We start from the raw sequence: 27,535 nt of genomic DNA, 5'->3' as shown, positions 1-27,535 counted from the left end.
TTTACCCACCACGCTGCTTCAGTGCATTAATTAACTCCATTAGCGAAGGCACAGCCCCCCTGGTGTTCATGCAGGGTCTCTTGAAGAACAGAGCACTGTCACGGAACTGTTCCTCTATCTCGTTAAGCTAAAATTATCCCCATAGAAATGGTATAATTGAGTCTTCAGGAAATTATTCTCCATTCATTTTAATGCCCTCTAATTTGTGTGTGTTTGTGTCCTCAGGGAGGCTTCACATGGAACAGTGTGTCGGGACGCTCCGTGGGTCTGAAGCCCGTTCCTCTGCAAAGCCTTTCTGAGTTGGAGAGGGTTCGTCTCCAGGATGTCGCCTTCAGGAGACTTCTTCGGGATCGTAACTTAGGCTGCCATATTACCATCCCTAAATGTACACATACACATATTTCCCTATGCTGTTTACATGTTATTGTTATGCTAAATACCTTTAAAGGAACATGCACAGACGTAAAAATACTGATTTGTTCCTTTTTGTTTTAGATGGTCACAAACATAAGAAGTCCCTCAGACGGAAGCTGGATTCACTTTCCAAGGAGAAGAGTAAAGACAAAGGTAATATATGTGAAGTGAAGTACTTCACAAAAAAAACTTTCTACCATTAACACTTTGACTTTTACTGCTTGGGAACATCCCTGTAGTCTTTTATTCCTGGAGGTACAAACAGGTAATTAGCCTAATGGGGTACATTAGCGTTATACCTTGAAGTTTATGTCCGCACTCCCAAAACACACAATCCCAATTGTCCGATTTTCAGCTTTTTTTGAAGCATGTTCCCTCTAGAGAAATGTGTTTACTGTAAGCCTCTGCTTCCTCTTCCACTTCTCATTTGCTCTTTGACGCTTGAAAAGAATCTTTATAAGTGAACCGACAGTTTATGGAAGATAAACAAAAAACAGCTCTTTGGTTGCAGCGTCTCCTGCAACATAATTCCAGAACGATGACACTGCAAACCAATACTGGATTCTTTCTATTGGCAAACATTGGTAAACAATTCACAATCTGCCAAAAAGCAGACAAAAAGGTGTGAGGTGTTCAGCTACAAAGTGTATATATCTGAGAAAATAGATGTTTCAGACCTGGCGGATGTCCTGAGTTACATACCTGCTGGGTCCCCCGCCTCCTGGCCTTCCGATGTTGAGGTGGGGTGCACCTGTTTTTGAATACTTGAGTACAAAAAACGTATTGCTCTCTGGTTTTACCATATCTTACTCATTGTGTGGAAATATGGGCTAATAACTATAAAAGTTTAATCTTCACTCGCTAAATGTACTGCAAAAAAGGCCAGTAAGGATAATTCATAATGCCGCCAACAGAGAACATACTAACTCCTTATTTCTAAAATCACAAATACTTCAACTTGCTGATATAGTTCATTCAAATTAAATTAAATTAAATTAAATTAAATTAAATTAAATTAAATTAAATTAAATTAAATTAAATTAAATTAAATTAAATTACATTAAATTACATTAAATTACATTAAATTACATTAAATTACATTAAATTACATTAAATTAAATTACATTAAATTAAATTACATTAAATTAAATTAAATTAAAAACAACAAAAATTTATATACTATATTATACTATATGAAGAAAGCAGGAAGTGAACAAAATGTAACAGTTACTGATTGTAAAAGTACCAGATGGAGGGTAGGATTTAATAAGCTTTGCTTCTTCCTACTCCTTTTGGACATGTGGAACTGGGAACTGATTATGTGATGCATTCAATTGTAATCTGATGCATGTTCAAATGAAATCAAACCATTACCATTACCAAGATGGGACGTGTTGTCCAAATACAGAACTGAAAGTTTTGTCGCTTTTGGTTTGTTATCTTCAATTCTTCCAAATAAGTCTTGATGGTAGAACACCCCCCCCCCCAATTGAAATACCGTTGGTGTAATCCTGCTGACGAACAATTGGTGATGAATCATAACTTCCATGGTAAAGATATCAGCGCTTACTGACGTGAACTTTGGGTCTTGACTTTTGCACAGAGGCGCCACACCAGGTTTTCAGCATCCCGCTGGCGCAGGTCATCTCCAACGACCGCATTCACAAGCAGCGACACGATGCGCCGCCGGAGCAGCACTGTGACCCCACTGAACTGGTGCTGTCCTTCCTCCACTTCACCTCCACCTTCAAGAGGGCCAACAAGGAGTTGTCCAGCAGCAACTCGTCCCTCAGTTCCAATTCAGAGAGTCCGAACAAATCTTTTGTCCCAGCATGTGATGCAGCCCCACGGACACGCCGGAGGGTAAAAACAAATCTGATACCTCTACTGTTTGTTTTTCACCACAGTTCCTCAAATATCCACTCTTTCATTCATCCTCATTAAAGGGGGGTGTGTCTGTGGATTGCATCACTGACTTAGACGATAACCAGTCTCAACTCTTGGAGGCCCTCCAGCTGTCTCTGCCAGTAGACAACGCAGTGTCCAGCAGGAAGAAGAGACACGACAAAAAGCTGAGTCTCAACCCCATGTACCCTCAAGTGCCCAGGATAGTGGAGCTCTGCTGCCAGCACCTGGAAAGTCACGGTACTCATGCTGTGAAATGTAAACATTGTACAGCTTCTCTCTGTTGAGACACATAGTATATGCATGCTATGGTACATACACGTTGGACATAATATTAATAGTAATAGTGTATTGAAGTGTATTGAAGTATTGAACAGTGAGGTCAGTTTCTTTAGTTTTGCTGTACACCGAAAACATTCGACATGAAAAGTTGAGTATGCGACTAAGGCTGGGTTAAACGATTATTTCTGTAATCGATTAATCTGGAAAATCGTTTTTCAATGCATTGATTAAGTCCCTGATTAGTCCCTGAAAACATAAACCACAAATCAGGTTAATAAAAATATATATTTCTAAATGATCTGCCCATATCAATAAAGTATAATAACATGAATAATACTAATAACAACAATAATAATAATAGAAATAAAACTAACTATAGCGTGTTGCGCCATCTTTTCTTCTGTGTTATGATTCTGAGTAGTGGTGTGGCGTTCGTGAACGAACGGGTCAAAGTTGTTTTTTTGCGAACAATTGAACCGCCCACGGCACGGCTGTCGAGTGGTTAGCGCGCAGACCTCACAGCTAGGAGGACCGGGGTTCGATTCCACCCTCCACATCTCTGTGTGGAGTTTGCATGTTCTCCCCGTGCATGCGTGGGTTTTCTCCGGGTACTCCCACATTCCAAAAACATGCTAGGTTAATTGGCTAATCCGAATTGTCCATAGGTATGAATGTGAGTGTGAATGGTTGTTTGTCTATATGTGCCCTGTGATTGGCTAGCGACCAGTCCAGGGTGTACCCCGCCTCTCGCCCGAAAGACAGCTGGGATAGGCTCCAGCACCCCCGCGACCCTCGTGAGGAAAAGTGGTAGAAAATGAATGAATGAATGAATGAATGAACCGCCCATAAAATACTCGTTCAGTCTGCCGGCCGATTTGTTCATGACCGACACAGCACTACTTGGTGAGCTGTTGAGTCGGAACGAACGTGAACATTATTCAACGGACTGACTCGACACCACTGACCGAGTCTATGCACAGGGGGAGATCACAGGCTAACAACCAATTGACTGAAATGAACGGATCTTTTTACTGAATGAAGCGGAATGATCCTGTTCACTGAAATGAACGGTTTTGCCCACCACTAATTCTGAATGAAGGTGCATCGACATGCAGTTTTTGTGTCGACGTATTTTTTGTGTCGATGTCATCGATGACGTCGACACGTCGTCCCAGCCCTTTTGTGACAGGAGAGCAATATTTCAAGTTTATTTCAAGAAGATACCACCTTTTGTTTGAACCAGGATACTCATTTTTTTATATGAGCAAAAGTAATGTGATTTATAATTGCTTGTTTTTCACCCATAGACAGATCTCCGGTTTTTATGTTGTTTTCACCTCTAAATGATGTTTACACAGAAAAGAAAAACTGACCTACATAATCTGAATCTTTGAGCTCACCTGGTTTTGGGGTCACTGGTGGTATACACCGATGCCCCTGGCTAATCGCACTCATCATAAATTAATTTTTTAATCAGTTTAGGCATTGGCCATTTCCACTCAAGGATAATCGGTATCAGAATCAGCAGCATAAACCCTGATAGGAGCATCCATAGTGTTCAGTCTACAGCAACATCTAAAGTGAATTGACCTCCCTGTTCCACTACTTCTGGAGGACACCGAATGTCTAAGATTTCTACCCTTTCCATGTAGGTTTACAGACTGTTGGAATATTCCGTGTGGGAAGTTCCAAGAAGAGGCTGAGGCAGGTAAGATGACAGCTGCTATCTTAAAGTTTTTCAAAGCAACTTTAGAGACGGATGACATCACCACTCTTACAGCGGTGTCTTTTATATATTTCCCCTTCGCGTTCCTCCAGCTGCGCGAAGAGCTGGATCAGGGATGGGAGCTTCATTTGGATGAGCAGCACAGTGTTCATGATGTGGCGGCTTTGCTGAAAGAATTTCTCCGAGACATGCCCGACCCGCTTTTGACAAGAGAGCTCTACACCGCCTTTATCAACACAACGTGTGAGGCGCACGCTGCAAACAAACACGACTAAGACAAAGCTGCTGGTGAATGTCATTAAATCCATTTCTATGATGATGATGATGATGACAGTGTTGGACCAGGTGGAGCAAGAGAAGGCCATCCAGCTCTTGGTGTTCTTGCTTCCTCCGTGCAACTGTGACACTCTGCAGCGCCTTCTGTGTTTGCTGTCGTCTGTGGCCGCACATGCTGATGACATCCTGGATGAGTCGGGGGATAAGGTAGCAGCATCTTTAAACGCCACTGGCAACTTTATTCCGATCTACTGAGATGCAATACAAAGGCGGAATCCAAAATTCGGGCTTACAAAGATAATAATAAAGCTCAGTTTTGATTGACGCCATCAAATATTGGCCTCAGCTTTAGTAGATGCAATGCCCCGCATAAATCTTGTAGCCAAATAAATACCTTACCTCAAATAGTTGCTGCTTTTCTTTAATAAAATATCTATATAATCTTTACCAGGACTGAACTCGGGTCTCCTCGCTGTGAGGCCTGTGTGCTAACCACTTGTCCGCCGTGCAGCCCTAATACAAATACATTCATTCATTTTCTACCGCTTTTTCCTGGACTGGTGGCCAGCCAATCACAGGGCACATACAGACAAACAACCATTCACACTCACATTCATACCTATGGACAATTTGGAGTGGCTAATTAACCTAGCATGTTTTTGGAATGTGGGAGGAAACCAGAGTACCCGGAGAAAACCCACGCATGCACGGGGAGAACATGTATTGAACCCAGGGATTGACCTCCTAGCTGTGAGGTCTGCACGCTAACCAATCGACTGCCGTGCAGCCGAGTACAAAGGCATTATCTTATAGTCATACGGTAGTTTTTCCTACAAGCACTGTTTATTTTTTCAATGCATCCACTGGTATCACAATAAAAGTAAAATAAAACTAAAACTAAATAAAACTAAATGTGTTCATTCATTACCCGTGATGCTGTTTTTGGAATGTGGGAGGAAACCGGAGTACCCGGAGAAAACCCACGCATGCACGGGGGAGAACATGCAAACTCCACACCTGATTGCCAGAACAACAGGCTTTTATTACAGGCTTGAATTATCTTACATCATACAAATTGTCCATAGGTATGAATGTGAGTGTGAATGGCTGTTTGTCTATATGTGCACAGTGATTGGCTGGCCACCAGTCCAGGGTGTACCCCGCCTCTCGCCCCAAGACAGCTGGGATAGGCTCCAGCAACCCCCGTGACCCTTGTGAGGATAAGTGGTAGAAATTAATAACATAATCATCATTAACACGGGGGCTCCACTCATCCAGAAGACATTTATTGAAACACACAAACAGAAAGGTGACTATAGGGGTGTTATTTTGTGTCTAGAAAGCTCTAATAGCTTAAAAAATTTATGTAGAAGGCCGTGAACAGGTTTCATACTCATAAGTATTGGAGTCCTACTCCTACATGCATTTATTGAGATCATGTCAGGAATAATTAACTGCAATAAACGAGTGATTACTGTATATGACAAAGTTGAATTATTTATTAGCATAAAATATTAAAATATCGCCATAACATTATATGGTAAAAACCTCAAATAAATGTCTCAGCCTGGTACTCTCTGCATATGAGTAAAAACCCTGATTACGTCACTACATGTGATTGACAGTAACTGGTCATAAATGGCTTTATTGTGGTAATCAGTGTTGTCATCGCAGTGGTATGGCGCTCCAACGCATCATCGTGTGACCTGTTTCTAATATTTTGGTGACCCTATTTAGCAGAATGACGAGGGCAAACTATTACAAATGAAAACTGCGCTTCAACTTGTTAACCCCCAAGAAGGTCATTGTCAACCCCCCCTCCCCCCGGTGATTAGCGTGAAATTAAAGGTGGCAGTGCAGTGCACAGTTCCTACAATGTGTGTAATTAACCTCTCTGTGTAAGATGTCACAGTGATGTGTTGAATAGAGGATCTTGGAGAATTTTTCTGCACTAGTCCAATGATTCAGTTGCATTTTCATTAGCACTGATAATAGCCAGTGTTGACACAGCGCTCACATTAATGTTTAAATGCACACTCCTGGCGATGAATAAAACTATGTTGTTGATGTGTTCAGAAACCAGGAAACAAGATGACCCCGTTGAATTTAGCCACCATCCTGGGACCCAACCTCTTGCACAAGCAAAAAAACCCCGACAAGGAGTTTGCGGTCCAGAGTTTAGCTCGTGCCGAGGAGAGCAGCGCCATTATCAGCGTGGTCCAAAGGATGATCAATGCATGTGAATCTCTGTTTTCCGTAAGTCATCCTCACTATAAACTGTTTACTATCAAGCTAGTGGATTTTTTTTAATGGAGCACGGAGAGCCCAACATCAACTGTATTAGTTTTCACTAGTGCGCTTTCATAGTTGTTGATAAACAAAGCGAAACCTCACAGTGGGAATTTAATTCTGATCCTGCTGCGAGGACACAATACTGCACTTCTGCCTGTTCAAGAGCACATTATCATTCACATTACAATGCAACCTGCGACACCCACCAGTCGGTGAGGACCAGGTAGCTCTTCATTTGACAGGAGCCAATCGCGAGCTATGAAAAAAGCTTGTCAACCCATTGGAAATTGCAGGAGTTTATTACTCAGTATAAGTCTGACTCCGAATATCATCATACAAACAACATTAAACTCATCACACAGCAACTTAACACCCCAAATGTATACCACAGAAACATACAAACATGTACCGGTGAGAGTTTAACAAGAAAACATTTGCAAACCATTTCATTGGAGGACAAGCAACGTTGAACATAGTGGAGCAAAGGAGCCAGAGGGAGGCTGATGTCATTGCAGTGCCCCACTGAATGCATTGCTCAGATGCAATACATTATGGAAATACTTTAGAGTTATTTTCATCTCAAACTTGTATTTGTATATTAAGTATATTTCCTGGTTATAACTTTTGGGTGTTAAGTTGCTGTGTGATGAGTTTAGTGTTTTAAGTAAAGTGTAAATCCGTTATGTTGTTATACTGTTACATATAATGACCTCCTGTGTTTTCCAGTGGGTTGACAAGCTAGTTGTGAGTGCTAGTTGTGATAGCATGTGATCGAGCTACCGTTTCCTCACCGGCTCACGACTGGCACAACATTTAGGAGGAGATGGAGATACAAGGAGATGTCACAAGATTCAAAAACACTTACAAATGCGCTTTTGTGCAAGGGTCACGTAAAAACATCCAAGTGGTTCAATGGTCTTGACGTGTCAACTATCAACATCTAGGTTCCTGCCGAGCTCCAGAATGAGGTTCTGCTAAGTCTTTTGGAAACCGATCCTGATGTTGTGGACTACTTACTGCGGCGTAAGGATACTCGCTACTGGTAAGTAACATTGTGAGCTAATCAATGACAAACACTTGTGCATACTGTAATGGTTTGTATCCGTTAGCATTCCTGGTCTGGTTGGACCATGTGAGTCTTCCCTAACGGAGAGGTGCTCCTCAAATGAGTCCATGTCCAGCGGGGAGGCGTCTCCTTATGAAAACAACTCCCCTGTCCTGTCCGAGCGGCCGCGGCCGGAGGATGACGGGATGCTCTCAAATGGCAGCATCACATCTACTTATGAGCTCAGTAGCGTTTCAGCATCTCGAAGCACAGCGCCCAATTTCACAATAGGTAATGTTCCATCCTCGCTTGTAAGCTCTGAATGGAAGTATTGTCGAAATTCCTAAAAGCAAAACAGCAGCTCCCATTAGGCTCTGACACATTTTTGTAACGGAGATGAATGGCGTTGTCAGCGAAAGCATGCTTCATTTAGAACTATTATGCTCCCGACATGCTGTGAAGTAAACAGTAATTATACCCTCGTGTAAAACAATTAAAAGGCATGATAGAATTATTTATTTTTTCATTTATCCTCCTCATTCTTTTATCTCTTGTTAGAGGAGGCCTCAGAAGACGACCAGTTCTGGGACACCTGGCATCAACTTTTTTTCAGCGAGAACGTTTTTGACCTCAATGGTAAATATATGAATTGTTTTACACATTTTTATGAGACATATTGACCTGAATATAGGTTGGTCTTTTGTTTTTTTTTACGTTCTGTCGGGTGTGTAGAAATATACATGCAAACCAACAGGTGGCGCCAAGCAACTTCACGCCGTAGCGAGTCAGAGATTTTCTCCTTATGACCCAAACGCACACCTGGAGAGATGCAAAGAATATGAAATCTTTACAAGGATCTTCTATGTAAATTGAATGTATATTATAAATTGTTAATCATAGGAGAAATGGAAATTATGCGCTTGATATATTGGATATTGGGGGGAAGGGGGAGCCTGACAGGGGCTATAATTGCATCCTGTGAAAATGATTTGCAATTCAAGTCATTATTGATGTGCTTTTTGCAAAATATGCATACAAATTCTGCTTCACAGATAATATTGAGCAATATAGGTGGTTTGGAAAGCCAATACCAGCCGTTACATTTCACGTGCACCATGTTTTTGGAATGTGGGAGGAAACCGGAGTACCCGGAGAAAACCCACACATGCACGGGGAGAACATGCAAACTCCACACAGAGATGGCCGAGGGTGGAATTGAACTCGGGTCTCCTAGCTGTGATGTCTGCGTGCTAACCACTCGACCGCCGTGCAGCCGAGAACCCATTCATTAAATACATTTTTAACATTATTAGAGTCCTCTAGACTTTAAATAACACCCCTACAGTCACATTTACACTCATTCATTCATTCATTTTCTACCGCTTGTCATCACAAGGGTTGCAGGGGTGATGGAGCCTATCCCAGCTGTCTTGGGGCAAGAGGCGGGGACAAACAACCATTCACACTCACATTCATACCTATGGACAATTTGTGGTCAATTAACCTAGCATGTTTTTGGAATGTGGGAGGAAACCGGAGATCCCACTTACATTGGATATCGCTATCCGCATTGTCACTTATTAGGGTTCCAAACTATGACCCGGGAGCCTTTTGTGGCCCGCAACTTGTATTTTATTGGCCAGCAGTATTCATTCATTCGAACATAAACATTCCAAAAAATGTAAATATTATATATGTCTTAATTGTTTATGCCTTATATGTATTATTTTCTGTTATGTTTACTATAAATGTGTGCAAAAGTGACTATAGGGGTGTTATTTCATGTCGAGAGGTCTCTAATAAGGTTCATTCATTCATTCATTTTCTACCGCTTATCCTCACAAGGGTCGCAGGGGTGCTGGAGCCTATCCCAGCTGTCTCGGGGCGAGAGGCGGGGTACACCCTGGACTGGTGGCCAGCCAATCACAGGGCACATATAGACAAACAACCATTCACACTCACATTCATACCTATGGACAATTTGGAGTGGCTAATTAACCTAGCATGTTTTTGGAATGTGGGAGGAAACCGGAGTACCCGGAGAAAACCCACGCATGCACGGGGAGAACATGCAAACTCCACACAGAGATGGCCGAGGGTGGAATTGAACTCGGGTTAGGCCTGCCGCATATTCTACGCATTCAATTAGACATATAAAAAAAACCAGCAAGGGGTAAATTGGTGCAATAATGAGTGTTAATAATGAGTGAGAATATACCCTGCAACCTTCATATGTCCAAATCTGCTCTCTTCAAGGTGGCCTTGGAGACACGTCTGAATGGAAGTTATTTGGATCATCGGAGGGGCTGAACAGTCGCCACGGTAACAACAAGCTGCCCATCAGGCTGACAACACAAATCTCATTGGATGCATTAGAGCGCAGGCCACACCCCTCGGTGTCTCGCAGCAGAAGCGGCGGCGACAGCCCTGGCGACCAGATGGAACCGAGGCAACCAGAACCCTCATTACATCAGGTACACATCAACCAATCAGGAGCCGTGAGCTCAGACGACTTGGCGGACAGGACGGGACACCCTGTTGATATGTTCCTAAAAGACGAAGAGGATTGTTTGTTTGGACCTGTCAGGAAGATACACGCTTCTCATTCCGCACCATCCTTCATCACGCATCACACTGAAGCGCAAACGCCCAAAAGAACCCCTAGAAATGGACCGGAACAAGCAAAGAGTCAAACAGACAGGCGTCACATATGGCAGATTCTGGCAAACAACAATGGAGACGCACTTCCTGAAACACTTGTGTGACACGTCTTCAATCACACACTTTTTGATGAGACGCCGCCAACCTCTCAGTGTTTCCTGTTGTACTTTATACTATGTATATACAGTACTACACAGCGGTTATTGGCATGCATTGCATTGTCTTTTTCCTTTTCTAACACTAACCCCGATGTCAGAAATGGAAGAATAATGCAACTCAGCCGTATTAAAAACATGTGGAAATACATTTCATTCATGAGATTTATGAACAATACAAAAATGCATTAAGAGAATTTTTATTTTTTTTGAAAAATTAGTCTGAATTACAGCGTAGCAGACTCATTTTGTTTTAAAAATATTGACATTTTTTACTGAAACTTTTCAGTTCTATTAAATGTCCAAACACTCCCCTTGTGTATTCAATATATTTGTATATCTGTTCATTTATTCAGGTAGCTCGTGACTCTGCAGGTGAGTGGAAAACTATCTTTATAATTATTTGTGATTCAATTACTTTAATTGTCTTTACCGTGAGAAGATAAAACAAATAAGCCATTGGCTGCCAGTTTAGTTCCATTATGGCGTAATAATGACTTTAAATGTCACGCAGCAATGAAAGTTGCTCCCTCTTCCCAGTGGAATTAATTCGTAAATCAGCATGAGTGGAAATTATGCATGAAATTGAATTAAATTGCTTATTTAATTGCAGGCGTGTGACAGTGACGCTCAAGGAGACCTATACCTGCATTGACCACATGATGGCAGCATAAGACAGGTAAATAATGTAGTGTTGCTTCAATAGCAGAGCATTAAATATATTCATTGTTTTTGCTGAAGGGCAATGAATATGTTGCACCCTAGTTTGTGTTTGACACTTTTTTAATATATTAAAAATCCTTTATACTCTTTAAAACTTTTTCATCAAGTATGACTCCAGCACCTCCGATTTTGAGACCATTTAATCTTTAGTGACCAAGGAGACAGAATATGAGTTATTACATATAATAATCCCAGTCTCTGGGCGCTTTTTATGCCCCTGCAGCTTGCTTTGATGCGATTCGGTGATCTAACAGACTGTCATCAAACATCTGATGTTTCATTTTTAACGTCTTATACTCACAGTGCCTTGATGGATAGAAAGAAGCTGATCATTTGGCCTGGAGAGCTGCAACTGTTCCCAGCAGGTGGTCCATCCCGGGCAGCTCACTCACTGGCTGGCTGGCTGGCTGGCTGGCATCAGGAGCAGCTGCACAAAGGAGACGACCAAGGTCGCCACCCAAAAAAGATTGTGGGGTGAGTGACTGTCTAAGTAGAGAGTCCTTCAATCTCGTCTCAAGGTCAAGACTGACAATGAGATCTCTGCAGTGCTTCAGTAGAGCTTTGGTATGTTTTTCAACTATCAAATCCCTTGATACTGTCGCTTCAGTGTTATTCGCTTTTTAAGTGCAAATTCACTCTTGAAAGCGGGGTTTCCCGAATGTTTTCAAATGAAGTATGCAGCTCCTCTCAAAGGTATTGAAATGCACCATTTGTTGCTATGCGGTAATCCCAGGCCCGACTGTGGTAACTGATCAATCAAAGCATATAAAACCTATTAATCACCTTTAACTATGGTTTTTAACATTATTAGAGTCGAAAATAAGAGTAGAAAAGCTATTTAGGACCTTTAACTATGGTTTATAACATTATTAGAGTCCTCTAGCTGGGAAATAACACCCCTATAGTCACCTTACACTTGTATTACCCACTATAGGAGACATAATAACAGTAGAAAACCTATTTAGGACCTTTAACTATGGTTTTTAACATTATTAGAGTCCTCCGGATAGGAAATAGCACCCCTATAGTCACCTTACATTTGTATTACCCAATATAGGAGACATAATAACAGTAGAAAACCTATTTAGGACCTTTAACTATGGTTTTTAACATTATTAGAGTCCTCTAGATAGAAAATAACACCCCTATAGTCACCTTACCCTTGAGGTACCCAATATAGGAGACATAATAACAGTAGAAAACCTATTTAGGACCTTTAACTATGGTTTTTAACATTATTAGAGTCCTCTAGATAGAAAATAACACCCCTATAGTCACCTTACACTTGTATTACCCAATATAGGAGACATAATAAGAGTAGAAAACCTATTTAGGACCTTTAACTATGTTTTTTTAACATTATTAGAGTCCTCTATATAGGAAATAACACCCCTATAGTCACCTTACCCTTGTATTACCCAATATTGGAGACATAATAAGAGTAGAAAACCTATTTAGGACCTTTAACTGTGGTTTTTAAACATTATTAGAGTCCTTTAGATAGGAAATAACACCCCTATAGTCACCTTATGTTTGTATTACCCAATATAGGAGACATAATAAGAGTAGAAAACCTATTTAGGACCTTTAACTATGGTTTTTAATATTATTAGAGTCCTCTAGATAGGAAATAACACCCCTATAGTCACCTTACATTTGTATTACCCAATATAGGACACATAATAACAGTAGAAAACCTATTTAGGACCTTTAACTATGTTTTTTAACATTATTAGAGTCCTCTAGATAGAAAATAACACCCCTATAGTCACCTTACCCTTGTAGTACCCAATATAGGAGACATAATAACAGTAGAAAACCTATTTAGGACCTTTAACTATGGTTTTTAAACATTATTAGAGTCCTTTAGATAGGAAATAACACCCCTATAGTCACCTTACATTTGTATTACCCAATATAGGACACATAATAACAGTAGAAAACCTATTTAGGACCTTTAACTATGTTTTTTAACATTATTAGAGTCCTCTAGATAGAAAATAACACCCCTATAGTCACCTTACCCTTGTATTACCCAATATTGGAGACATAATAAGAGTAGAAAACCTATTTAGGACCTTTAACTGTGGTTTTTAAACATTATTAGAGTCCTTTAGATAGGAAATAACACCCCTATAGTCACCTTATGTTTGTATTACCCAATACAGGAGACATAATAAGAGTAGAAAACCTATTTAGGACCTTTAACTATGGTTTTTAACATTATTAGAGTCCTTTAGATAGGAAATAACACCCCTATAGTCACCTTACCCTTGTAGTACCCAATATAGGACACATAATAAGAGTAGAAAACCTATTTAGGACCTTTAACGATGGTTTTTAATATTAATAGAGTCCTCTAGATAGGAAATAACACCCCTATAGTCACCTTACCCTTGTAGTACCCAATATAGGAGACATAAGAAGAGTAGAAAACCTACTTAGGACATTTAACTATGGTTTTTAACATTATTAGAGTCCTCTAGATAGGAAATAACACCCCTATAGTCACCTTACACGTGTATTATCCAATATAGGTATAGAATGTGGGAGGAAACCGGCGTACCCGGAGAAAACCCACGTATGCACGGGGAGAACATGCAAACTCCACACAGAGCTGGCCAAGTGTGGAATTGAACTCGGGTCTGGCCTGCCCCATATTCTACGAATTAAATTAGACATCAAAAAAACCCAACAAGGGGAAAAAACGGTGCAATAATGGGTGTTAATAATATGCTGTGTCACTTGACTTGAACTCAGGTCTCCTAGCTGTGAGGTCTGCGCGCTAACCACTCGACCACCGTGCAGCCCGATATAACATTATATGAAACCTTTTTATTAAGTTTTGCTAAGATCTCAAAATACCCCCGTTTGTTGTTGCCAAATATGGTTCCTGGCCCTCTGAAGCGCACCCCCCCCCCCCCCCCCACCCCAGCTCTTATAAACAAAATAATAACAATTGGAATTGAGTTCAGTACTTAATTATTGGAACACGCTAATCTAAGGCAGCACAAATGCACCAGCTTTTATCCCAAGCCATCTTTTACATCGAGCGTGATGAGTTGCTGTGCGAGAAGCACACATGGTTTTGTTGTTCCAAACACACAAGCAGCTTTTTGTCTGTTTTGTGCCAAGAGGGTGTTTTTTTTTTTAAAAAAGTCTTATTCCCATGACGTACATATAACACAGTGCAGATGCGTCCTGAGGAGGGGCAGGAGATCAATGTGGCTCCATCCCAGTATGTCACTTCCTTGGCAGACTGCATATCAAATGATTCAGTGCTTTAAATGACATTAGCAGCATCGTCGCAAAATGGTTGTTTTTCCCTCGTTTTCAATCCTGAGAGTAACATCCAGATGTTACATTATGGGGCGGATACAGTTCCACATTTTTATTTGTCATTGTTGTAGTCAATTAGCATTACATGTGAATACCGCACTGATATTCACAACCTTTTTTGTGCTTATGTTCGGTAAACTCAGTCTTATGAAAATTATTATTATCCATCTTTCATTCTTACATTCAATGCAGAAAGTGAAAACAATACTGGAGTATCGAGTATTCATTAGTTGCAATGTCGGAGTATGTCATTTTTTGTAAAGAAATGATGAGTTTTTATTTAAACAATTGCCGATTTAGCATCATCCATCTATCTACTATAAGTGTTCCAAATTTGATAGCCTAAGAGGGAATCCTCAAAACAAATACTGAAGATGACTACATGACTACTACTACTTTGTTTTACAGTTTTGTTTCTTAGACTTGCATTTATGCATTCTGCCATGATAAACGCATCTACTGAATATTCCTGATGTTTGTGGCTAATTTTTATTTGTTTTTTAGAGCTTTTTATCGTGGTTAATTGCTTCCTGACCCAACTGTGATAAGTGAATTTCAGTGAAGTAGGTCTCCTTATTTATAAATTGACTATTTTGGTAGTTCATTCATTCATTCATTCATTCATTTTCTACCGCTTTTTTTTTCACGAGGGTCGCGGGGGGGATGCTGGCGCCTATCCCAGCTGTCTTCCGGCGAGAGGCGGGGTACACCCTGGACTGGTGGCCAGCCAATCACAGGGCACATATAGACAAACAAGCTAGCTGTGAGGTCTGCGCACTAACCACTCGACCGCCGTGCAGCCGAGAACCCGTTGATTACCTTCAAAATAATTTTTTTTAACATTATTAGAGTCATCTAGCCCTTAAATAACACCCCTACAGTCACCTTTACACTCAGTCATTCATTTTCTCCCACTTGTCGTCACTTTTTGGAATGTGGGAGGAAAACCGGAGTACCCGGAGAAAACCCACGCATGCACGGGGAGAACATGCAAACTCCACACAGAGATGGCCGAGGGTGGAATTGAACCCTGGTCTCCTAGCCGTGAGGTCTGCGCGCTAACCACTCGACCGCCATGCCGCCCTATTTTGGTAGTTGTAGCATAGAAAACAATTAGCATTAGAGCCCTCTAGACATGAAATAGCACCCCTATATTCAACTTGAACTCATATTACCCAATATAGTAGACATAATAACAAAAAATAAACAATATAAGACATAAATACGTGTTGCTATAAATGTGTTCCGTTGCTATGGGAGCTGAGTGGGCGGGGGACAGGGAGTGATGTCGGGGATATTAGACTTAGTAGCAGTAGCTTGTGGTTTTATTCGGGATTATTTTGCCTGTTGTAGATAATTCAACAATAATTGTTCCTGTGGTGTGGCGTGTCTCACATGAACATTACAGTGACATTACTGACACCTGTTGACCAGTGTAGGATACTACACATCATCACAGCATCTTTGAATGTATCTTCTGAATGCCCTTTGTATTTTAGCTTATTTAGTATTTATTTTATTATTGAAAATGCTTAATTTAGGCAAAAATTATGCTTAAATGTGCATATTATATACAAAATAGCGAGGGATTACTGCATTTTGGGTGGGACTGGGTATTGGGACTTCTATCAGATTTACCTTTTCACCAGGATACACTGGAATGCAAAATTCAGTGAGATCACTGGTATGTTAAAGCCGCTCAAGGGAATTTAAAGGTTCTAATAATTAAAAAAAAAAAACCTCTCAAGTTGATAATCAGGCCTGCTTTGGAAACGAAGCTGACTGCATTCCCGTAAGAAAGCTGCTCCTGTTGTTGTTTAGGACAGATGACGGATGAACTAAATTATACTCCCGCCTCTTCTATTCCTCGAGGCATTTAGGAATTTAGTGATTCAGCAAAACAGAAATTCCCTGCTAACACCACCTGCACATTTTAAAGCGAGCACAAGTTCAGGCGGATCGAGTGAACATGTGTTTTGTGTGTGTTTTGTGTGTGTGTGTATCAAAACCCCCAAAGTGGCCAAAGTACATCTGAGCAAACTAGCATTAAAATGGTGTTGATTTAACGAAATCTCACTCCTCCAGTAAAGCCAAGCAATCTACACATTCATCAATTGTCAGCTATTAAGGAGTCCCAAATTCCCAGAAAACATTCCTTTATGCAGGAACAATCCACTGTTCCTGGACGAAAGCGTATTGATCGTTATAACTGGAACGCTGGTTGTTGTTCCTGGAGATGCTGACTAATTGTGTTTGACATCGGTTCTCCCGAATGAAGCTTCACCGGCACCTTGCCGGCCCCTTGGACCTCCAGGAGGATTTTCATTGGCTAAAAAGAACACTTCATACCAGGAGAAAATGTGTGGTTCAATTGGAAGCCCTACTATTTTTTTACAGACTATAAAATGGAAAACAACACAATCATGCATCATTTTTGTCATTCATTCATTTTCTACCGGTGTCCAAACTAAGACCCGGGAGCCTTTTGTGGCCCGCAACTTGTATTTTACTGGCCAGAATTCATTCATTCATTAATTTTATCCTCACGGGGGTGCTGGAGCCTATCCCAGCTGTCTTCGGGCATGAGGCGGGGTACACCCTGGACTGGTGGCCAGCCAGCCAATCACAGGGCACATATAGACAAACAACCATTCACACTCACATTCATACTTATGGACAATTTGGAGTGGCCAATTAACCCACGCATGCACGGGGAGAACATGCAAACTCTACACAGAGATGGCCAAGGGTGGAATTGAACCCTGTTGTGAGGTCTGCAAACTAGCTGTGTGGTCTGCGCGCTAACCACTAGACCGCCGTGCCACCCTTCATTTTCGTAATTTTTGTCATTTTCATTGCTTCAAATTCATCTGTCATTTCAAAACAACATTGCCGTAACAAAAAAAGTCTTAACAATGCCGCTTATCCTCACTAGGGTCTGCTGGAGTCTATTGCTGGAGTCTATCCCAGCTGTGTTTAGGACAGGTACACTCTGGACTGGTCGCCAGCCAATCACACGGCAAGCCTTATTCATGTCTTAAATAACTTATTTACTATTATTATGTCTACTAAATTGGGCAATGGGAGAGTAAAGGTGACTATAGGGCTGTTAGTTTATGTCTAGAGGTCTCTAATAATGTTAAAACCCATATTTTGAAGGTCATAAACAGGTTTTCTGTGCTCTAACTATGAAAATGTTTCATTTGTAAATAAGGTATTGAACTTGGTGGAAATTGACTTATAATGGTCAGGTCTGGAACCCATTAACCGCAATAAAGGAGGTCTGAGAAAAGTGAGTAGACTATTATAGAACTTGGATGTACTTTGGAGTAGTCAGTGTACAGCTTCTATGTTTTTACTTATTCATGCTGGTACCCACTCGCATTACCTCTTTGCTGAAGTTCCATCTCCGTCCACCTCAGTTACTTCATAAAAACTCCAGGAGTTTGTGTAATAATAATAATAATAATAATAATAATACCATTTCTCCATGAGTCATAATCGTCCACCTTCGGCGGTGATGTGTGCCAGGCCATCTCCGGTTCCGCCGCCCACCATCTCCGCCGGCCCGCCTACGCCGTGTCAAAAGCTCATAGAGTCAGCACAGTCAGCAAGCGCCGTCATGTGAGGCGTAATCACGTTCAGGAAGTACTCACCACGCCTCACGTATCTCCAGGCCATCGTTTCTATTACCTGCTGGATGTGCCTTGGTGCTCTCTTTATGGCGCTTTGTCTGCACAATGTAAATATTTTATATTATATTAAAAGACAACCGGGCTGCACGGCGGTCGAGTGGTTAGCGACCTCACAGCTAGGAGACCAGGGTTCAATTCAATTCTCCGGGTACTCCGGTTTCCTCCCACATTCCAAAAACATGCTAGGTTAATTAGCCACTCCAAATTCTCCATAGGTATGAATGTGAGTGTGAATGGTTGTTTGTCCATATGTGCCCTGTGATTGGCTGGACACCAGTCCAGGGTGTACACCCGCCTCTTGCCTGAAGACAGCTGGGATAGGCTCCAGCACCCTTTGCGACCCTTGTGACAACAAGCGGTAGAAAATGAATGAATGAATGAGTGTAAAGGTGACTGTAGGGGTGTTATTTAAGGTCTAGAGGACTCTAATAATGTTAAAAAAATGTATTTAGAAGGTCATGAATGGGTTCTCGGCTGCACGGCGGTCAAGTGGTTAGCGCGCAGACCTCACAGCTAGGAGACCTGTGTTCAATTCCACCCTCGGCCATCTCTGTGTGGAGTTAGCATGTTCTCCCTGTGGGTTTTCTCCGGGTACTCCGGTTTACTCAAACCAAATCCCAAGAGATGATGAGGTTTGCATGCAGGATCATCCAGGGAGTGTATTCCCCGGTAAAGCCCCTTCTGCATCTCTGCATAGTAAGTAAAGCTCCCCCACCGCGGCGTCCGTGCGTGCCGCAAAAAGACATGTGAAGCTAAACTGCCAGAGTTTCACATTTCATGGTGTGTGGTTATCCACTTTCATGCCTGCGCCGTTGCTTTACAACGTCTGCGTCCAAAACTAACATGGATCCAGACAACTCACCCGGTAGAGCCGCGCAGTAGGAGGGCTCTTTCCCAAAGAGCGGCGAAAACCACGTATAAGACAATATTCTCACCAGATGATCACCTCGATGTCAAATCTTCTACATCGGACAGACCACAATCCCGTATGGGATGGCATTCAGGTCAATTCTTTGGCGGAGTTGACTTGATACTCCATCTATGTTCCCCTCACGTATCCAACGTCGGGTCGTGGGGGCAGCAGCCTAAGCAGCGAAGCCCAGACTTCCATTTTCCTTATCCGGTTCCTCACGGCCGATCCCGAGGTGTTCCCAGGCCAGTCTCTCCAACATGTCCTGGATCTTCCTGGAGGAGCCCTGAGCACTTCCCCGGGAAAGCGGCTCTTGATTCTGCTCTGAGTTGCTCCCACATCCCTTATCTTTAAGGGATGCCACGGAGAAAACTCATTTCGGCCGCTTGTGCCCGCGAGCTTGTCCTTTCGGTAACTATACTCCAAAGCGCATGACCATAGGTGAAGGTATGAACGCAGATCGGTAAATTTTAATATAGCTGATATGTAGCCATTTCCATGCTTTTCTTGATGATAATCCGAATTCTTGCATCAATAGCTATGGCATTGTACTGACGAGAAAATGTTAGCATTTAGGATTTCTTATTTAATGTAATATCTAGGCATCGAAAAAGTGTTTATGACCTTCTAAACGTTTATCATTTAACGTTATCACAGCTCTCTAAACCTTTACGCTTGTATTACCCAATATAGTACACATAAAAAGAAAATATAAGGCAGAAATTAGACTTGGTAGAATCAGCGAGTACTTCCTGTGTTGTCTATTGTCTCATCAATGTAACATTACTGACACCTAGTGACCATTGTAGAACACTACATATCATTACAACACACACACACCTAACCTTCCTTTCTTATGCTTGCTATGTGCTTATGTAGGAATAATACTCATGTAATTATACTGAATGGGTTGGATATTATGTCTTATGAATGTTTGTATTGTAGTTAATTTAGCCATACTTATGCTTGAAATTACTTAAAACGTGCTTAAATATGCATATTAATATTTTACTATTTTAGTCACGATAGCTAGATAGATAGATAGATAGATACTTTATTCATCATCCAGCAGCTTACGGATTTGGAAAACATGGGGGCATGCAGGGTTAAAGAAAATAAGATGGATGGATGGATAGATAGATAGATACTTTATTCATCATCCAGCAGCTTACAGATTTGGAAAAACTTTATTCATCATCCAGCAGCTTACAGATTTGGAAAAACTTTATTCATCATCCAGCAGCTTATAGATTTGGAAAAACTTTATTCATCATCCAGCAGCTTATAGATTTGGAAAAACTTTATTCATCATCCAGCAGCTTATAGATTTGGAAAAACTTTATTCATCATCCAGCAGCTTATAGATTTGGAAAAACTTTATTCATCATCCAGCAGCTTACAGATTTGGAAAACATGGGGCATGCAGGGTTAAAGAAAATAAGGTGGATCTATCTATCCATCTATCCATCCATCCATCCATCTATCTATCTATTTCTTTTTTCTTTTTATCTATGTCTTTTTTTTCTTTTTATCTATCTTTTCTCTATCTATCTATCCATCCATCCATCCATCCATCCATCCATCTATCTATCTAACTAAATAGGCTGGAGTTGTCCACCAAACGGCAATGATATTTGAAAAAAGGTGTACAAAATGACCAAGATCCAAACACCACGACTTTGGGCAAACTGTCCTGACTTCCGGTGTTGGTTCCTCACGTTGACGTGTCCCCAAGATCCCGTGAGCCAGCAACAGTGAATTCCCAGGGCCAAATATAGTCTTTGTGTGTCATATGTTTTCCTCCAGTGTCAGAACCCTACTAATTTTCAGCTAAATTGCATCCAGACGTACTAATTGGTGATTGGGTTGCAAGGGTTGGGACTACACATTATGGTCTCTGGCATCAAACCCTTGCTCTGACTTTCACTTGACGGTTGTCCACCAAATTCCTCATATATGATATCATTTTTGTAAAGGGTGGAATTTTCATATGTGTGAGTCTGTGGGTGTGTATGTGGGGGGGTTGGGGGGGGGGGGGACTCGGCTATATCTCACAGGATGAATTATCATTAAGGGTGGAGAAAACCAAACATATTTGGTCCCTGTAGCTTTTGGCCTTTTTGGCTACTGACGGCTCCCCAGCTGGAGCTTTCATTTACTGGACTGAGAAAGCTTCCTGTGGTGTTTAAGGCACACAAGTTGATAAATGAATGCAGCTTTCCTTCGTGGTTCATCAATGCTTTTTTATTGATTAGCTTAGTCTAATTAGTCTTTTTGCACCAAGTGACATGTTTGATGACACTTACCTTTTGCTAATATCACAAGAAGGTCAAAATGTTTTCATGTGGGTCCGCGATTGGCGATAGAGTCCATAGAGTGCCTCTTGTCCAAACTCAGCCGGGATAGGCTCCAGCATAGAAGATGGATGGATGGATATTCAGTTAATAAGCTTTTATAATAGAGGCAGTTTGACCTTGGAATATATGATATTCCCATTACAGTCGTCCTTCATCACTTCATACTTCGATTTTCACAGCTTGACTCTATCACCAAGGTTTTTTTCCAGATATATTCATTAAAAAAATCATAATGCTTCGTGGTTGACTTCAGCCTGTTGTTATTAAAAAGTTTTGGGCCTTAATTAAGCATTTTACCAGAATAAAAATGGATAAACAAACTTGAATATTTAAAAAAAAAGCATTCAAAGTACATACTAATACTAATACTATACAATAATAATATACAAATACATAAGTATTAATATAATATTATTATAATACTATATAAACATGTGGTAAGCATATGGAATGAAACAAACTGTAAGCTAGGGGTATATTTTCTCTTATTTTCTCTTATTATGTCTAATTAATACAGGGCTGCAAGGTGGAGTAGTGGTTAGCACGCAGGCCTTGCAGCTAGGAAACCCGAGTTCAATTCCACCCTTGGCCTGCGTCTGTCTCTGTGTCCATAGTTTGTTTGTCCATAGGTATGAATGTGAGTGTGAATGGTTGTTTGTCTATATGTGCCCTGTGATTGGCTGGCCACCAGTCCAGGGTGTACCCCGCCTCTCGCTTTGAAGACAGCTGGGATAGGCTCCAGCACCCCCGCGACCCTCGTGAGGAAAAGCGGTAGAAAATGAATGAATGTCTAATAAGGGGCTGCACGGTAGACAAGTGGTTAGCGTGAAGACCTCGCAGCTTGGAAACCCGAGTTCAATTCCACCCTTGGCCTGCGTCTGTCTCTGTGTCCATACTTTGTTTGTCCATAGTTATGAATGTGAGTCGTTTGTCTATATGTGCTCTGTGATTGGCTGGCCACCAGTCCAGGGTGTACCCCGCCTCTCGCCCAAGCACAGCTGGGATAGGCTCCAGCACCTCCGCGACCTTTGTGAGGATAAGCGATAGAAAATAAATGAATGAATAAACGTCTAATACGAGTGTAAAAGTGACTATAGGGGTGTTATTTCATGCCGAGAGGGCTCTAATAATGTTAACTCTAATAATGTTGTGGAAGTGTGCGCTTGGTCTGCTTTGCTCCTGTCCACGGAAGGGTTAATGCACTACCCCCCCCCCCCCCCAGAGGCTCTTCATGCTCCTGTGTAAACCTGCAGCAGAGATGACAGCCAGTCCATGTCAGTGAAGTATGTGTGCACACACCCCGATAATGGGAGTGTACAGCAGAGGCAGAACACCTTCCACCTCCTGCCTCCTGCCTTGTTTACCTCCGGGAATCACAGCAGCCGCCTAATGCTTTGCACTCAGCTCTGGCCTACTACCATCCACCAGGGAGGAACACTTAGCACCGCAGCCATGGGGAAGCAGGTAAGATCTGGATAGAGAAATACCCACTGGCAGCTCTGGGGCCGGCCGGGCGTGGGTAGTTTATACAAATTAGATGCAGGTCTTTTATCTGCGTTTTACAGACTAGCCAAGCTAGTGAGGCTGAGGTGACTCGGAGGGCATAAATCCTCATGCATAAACCCAAATAAAGCTGCAGCCACACTTCAAGTCTTTTTATATCCTGTAATACTTGGATGCTAATTTATGGAAATGAAGATAGCGCCCAGCACAGCACAGCACAGCACAAACTACATAAACACTTGATGAACAAATGCATTGATGCGCACACACACACACACACACACAGCCAAGCTCAGGCTTGAAAAGGTGCTGCAAAGTATTAATCGTGAGAGTGCTGGGTGGGAGGAGGAGGGGGGAGGAGGGGAAATCGATTTGAAGTAAGAGGAAGCTGGATGTGCTGTCTTAAAAAAAAAAAAAAAAAAAAAAAAACAAGCTCAGTCTTGTTTGCACCTCCGCTGATGTCTGAAAAGTACTGCTTTGCAATTAAAGTAGTAGAAATGTGCAACACGGGTCAGGGCGCTTTGTTTTGGTCGGATTCAGACTCGTGTGTAAGAAATGCAGAATTCCGCTTCTCGCCATTCCGCCATCTGGTTTTGCTGTTGCCGTGACTCACGACTGCACTCCTTGTTTTTAAAACGTTCTTTTTTTTTTATCATACTTGGCATAAATCTCTAGCTCTGGAACTGCGTTCATAAAGTTTATTCACTCATAGGTTACTCCGTTAAGTACATCTGCACTGTCTAATGTACTACACTACATCAGCAATGCAAGGGGGGTACTGTTGAATGCTTGTTGTACGCATATGCAGTTTTTCATAAAGTTTATTCACTCACAGGTTACTCTGTTAAGTACATATGCACTGTCCAATGTACTACACTACATCAGCTATGCAAGGGGGGTACTGTTGAATGCTTGTTGTACGCATATGCAGTTTTTCATAAAGTTTATTCACTCACAGGTTACTCCGTGAAGTACATCTGCACTGTCTAATGTACTACACTACATCAGCAATGCAAGGGGGGGTACTGTTGAATGCTTGTTGTACGCATATGCAGTTTTATCATAACGTTTCTTCACTCATAGGTTACTCCGTAAAGTACATCTGCATCGTCTAATGTGCTACACTACATCAGCTATGCAAGGGGGGTACTGTTGAATGCTTGTTGTACGCATATGCAGTTTTTCATAAAGTTTATTCACTCACAGGTTACTCCGTGAAGTACATCTGCACTGTCTAATGTGCTACACTACATCAGCTATGCTAGGGGGGTACTGTTGAATGCTTGTTGTACGCATATGCAGTTTTTCATAAAGTTTATTCACTCACAGGTTACTCCGTGAAGTACATCTGCACTGTCTAATGTACTACACTACATCAGCTATGCAAGGGGGGGTACTGTTGAATGCTTGTTGTACGCATATGCAGTTTTTCATAAAGTTTATTCACTCACAGGTTACTCTGTTAAGTACATATGCACTGTCCAATGTACTACACTACATCAGCAATGCTAGGGGGGTACTGTTGAATGCTTGTTGTACGCATATGCAGTTTTTCATAAAGTTTATTCACTCACAGGTTACTCCGTGAAGTACATCTGCACTGTCTAATGTACTACACTACATCAGCTATGCTAGGGGGGTACTGTTGAATGCTTGTTGTACGCATATGCAGTTTTTCATAAAGTTTATTCACTCATAGGTTACTCCGTAAAGTACATCTGCATTGTCTAATGTGCTACACTACATCAGCTATGCTAGGGGGGTACTGTTGAATGCTTGTTGTACGCATATGCAGTTTTTCATAAAGTTTATTCACTCATAGGTTACTCCGTTAAGTACATCTGCACTGTCTAATGTACTACACTACATCAGCTATGCAAGGGGGGGTACTGTTGAATGCTTGTTGTACGCATATGCAGTTTTTCATAAAGTTTATTCACTCACAGGTTACTCCGTGAAGTACATCTGCACTGTCTAATGTACTACACTACATCAGCTATGCAAGGGGGGTACTGTTGAATGCTTGTTGTACGCATATGCAGTTTTATCATAACGTTTCTTCACTCATAGGTTACTCCGTAAAGTACATCTGCATCGTCTAATGTGCTACACTACATCAGCTATGCTAGGGGGGTACTGATGAATGCTTGGTGAATTTGAAGTATCATGAGTGGTCAGCAGCTTCATCTGCCTCTGCATGCGCTTTAAACTCAAGTATTGGTGTAAAACGCAAGCAGGCTACACTGTTGTTTACAATGAACTCATCAGTAGTGTTAAGCAGTTTGCTCTGTCGCTGGGGGGTACTGTTGAATGCTTGATGTACGCATATGCAGTTTTTCATCAAGTTTATTCACTCATAGGTTACTCCGTTAAGTACATCTGCACTGTCTAATGTACTACACTACACCAGCTATGCAGGGGAGGGGGTACTGTTGAAGGCTTGTCGTACGCATATGCAGTTTTTGGGGGAGGGGATCAAATATTTTAAGGTGAATTTAAAGTATCATGAGTGGTCAGCGGCTTCATCTGCCTCTGCATGCGTTTTAAACTCAAGTATTGGTGTAAAACGCAAGCAGGCTACACTGTTGTTTACAATGAACTCATCAGCAGTGTTAAGCAGTTTGCTCTGTCGCTGGGGGGTACTGTTGAATGCCTGTTGTACGCATATGCAGTTTTGGGGTATGGGATCAAATAATTGAAGGTGAATTTGAAGTATCATGAGTGGTCAGCAGCTTCATCTGCCTCTGCATGCGCTTTAAACTCAAGTATTGGTGTAAAACGCAAGCAGGTTACACTGTTGTTTACAATGAATTCATCAGTAGTACTACAACATTGGTTCTGTCGCCACTGTGTTGTGCAATATATTTATTAATACTTTTCCCTTTCATATGGAACCATTTTTCAAGTTATGAAGTGTAGTTGTTGCAGCAGGCCCGTAGGCAAACTTTTCAAATTGACCGCAAAGTTGAGCCAAAGTTAGCTTAAATGCCAATTAATGGCAGCATGGGGCGTAGATGATAACCTTGAAAGACTGAAACAGGCCCGGCTATTTCCAACGGTACAGAGAAGACAGCTAATTCCACCATATTATCATTTGTATTCATGTGTTGTTTTTAATCTCGCTCCCCTAAATTCCAATTAAAGTGGAAAAAGCATCTCCATCAGCAGCTGTTAGCTCTCTGGGTGCTGCTTGTTTGGACAAGGGCGGGAGCGGATGCTCGCTCGCTCTTGTTGTCAGAAGCAATAAGTGTGGATGGAAATGGGCCGCCCCCATCTGTCTGTGTGCATGTGCAGGTGTGTGTGTGTGTGTGTGTGTGTGTGTGTGTGTGTGTATGGACTCATCAGCTGTTCAGTTCAAGAACATTATTTTATCTTTGATGCATTGCAGTAACTCTTAATGTTTAATCCATACTAAACGAGGAATAATAATCCCTTACAGAGAGAGGCCATGTTGGAGAAATGTAAAATATTTGTTGTCATGGAGATGATGTTTGTTTGTGAATGCGCGGGTTTTGCTAATCCACAACACAGATCATGTTGTCATTTAACCTTAAGGGAGCCATTTTTACCCATGACACCCCCCCCCCACACCCCCACGAGGCTTTTTTTCATGTTTTGGGGGTGAAACAAATGTCATTGAAGCAAAAGCAATGGCAGCCCTTATTATAGCCCAAATTATATATTTGGTACCGTTACCTTTTACAGTATACGGGTCCATCCTTGACATTTTGAGGTTATGTACGCAGTCCAATAAATTATACTGTATGAAAACTAGTTACCTGCGTGCGACTGAGAAATACTTTGTTCTGAATACTTTCGTTCTTTTTTAGTTAACTTTCCTCCCTTCATTATGCGTAATGTAACACAAAGCAATTGTGAGGTCAGATTTTTTTAAAAATAAATAAATAATTAAAAAATAATAAAAACAAATAATAATAATTATTAATAATAATTAATACAAATTCATAATATTGATTATTATTATATTATTATTAAAGATAAATAATAATTAAAAAATACAAAAAAAATTAAATTTTCTGATTGTAAAAGTACCAGATGGAGGGGTAGGATTTAATAAGCTTTGCTTCTTCCTACTCCTTTTGGACATGTGGAACGTTTTTTTTTTTTAATTAAAAACTTTAAAAACTAAAAAAAATAAAAAGAATTCAAAGTTAATAAAATAAAATAAAAATAAAAAATGTAAAAATTAAGAAAATGTAATTTTTTAATTACAAATTAAAAAAAATTAAAA

The 27,535-nt window shown here is 41.2% G+C and overlaps 2 protein-coding genes across 8 annotated transcripts in view; both read left to right on the top strand.

The window, feature by feature from the left end:
* Positions 1–11,102, top strand: part of LOC131135866 (rho GTPase-activating protein 6) — a 112,489-nt gene extending 101,387 nt beyond the window's left edge. For 4 of the 7 annotated variants that reach the window (XM_078795463.1, XM_078795464.1, XM_058082255.2 and 1 more), the window contains 12 exons: positions 226–385; positions 496–567; positions 2,018–2,277; positions 2,361–2,559; positions 4,254–4,309; positions 4,420–4,570; positions 4,662–4,810; positions 6,680–6,859; positions 7,840–7,937; positions 8,005–8,231; positions 8,499–8,576; positions 10,197–11,102. In XM_078795463.1, coding sequence (XP_078651589.1) covers positions 226–385; positions 496–567; positions 2,018–2,277; positions 2,361–2,559; positions 4,254–4,309; positions 4,420–4,570; positions 4,662–4,810; positions 6,680–6,859; positions 7,840–7,937; positions 8,005–8,231; positions 8,499–8,576; positions 10,197–10,705 — 2,139 coding nt within the window. In that variant the 3' untranslated portion in view covers positions 10,706–11,102. The remainder of the gene's footprint in view (positions 1–225; positions 386–495; positions 568–2,017; positions 2,278–2,360; positions 2,560–4,253; positions 4,310–4,419; positions 4,571–4,661; positions 4,811–6,679; positions 6,860–7,839; positions 7,938–8,004; positions 8,232–8,498; positions 8,577–10,196) is intronic. The other 3 variants (XM_078795466.1, XM_078795467.1, XM_058082260.2) reach the window with 3 other exon arrangements.
* Positions 11,103–22,598: 11,496 nt separating this feature from the next.
* Positions 22,599–27,535, top strand: part of mid1 (midline 1) — a 42,166-nt gene continuing 37,229 nt past the window's right edge. The window contains exon 1 of the mRNA XM_058082270.2: positions 22,599–23,244. The gene's annotated coding sequence lies outside the window, so the exon portion shown is untranslated. The remainder of the gene's footprint in view (positions 23,245–27,535) is intronic.

This window comes from Doryrhamphus excisus, linkage group LG12, assembly GCF_037039965.1.
Source record: "Doryrhamphus excisus strain RoL-2023G ecotype Guam linkage group LG12, RoL_Dexc_Guam_v1.1, whole genome shotgun sequence".
NCBI lineage: Eukaryota > Metazoa > Chordata > Actinopteri > Syngnathiformes > Syngnathidae > Doryrhamphus > Doryrhamphus excisus.
The sequence above is the reverse complement of the archived record's forward strand: the minus strand, read 5'-3'. Positions and strand labels throughout refer to the sequence as shown.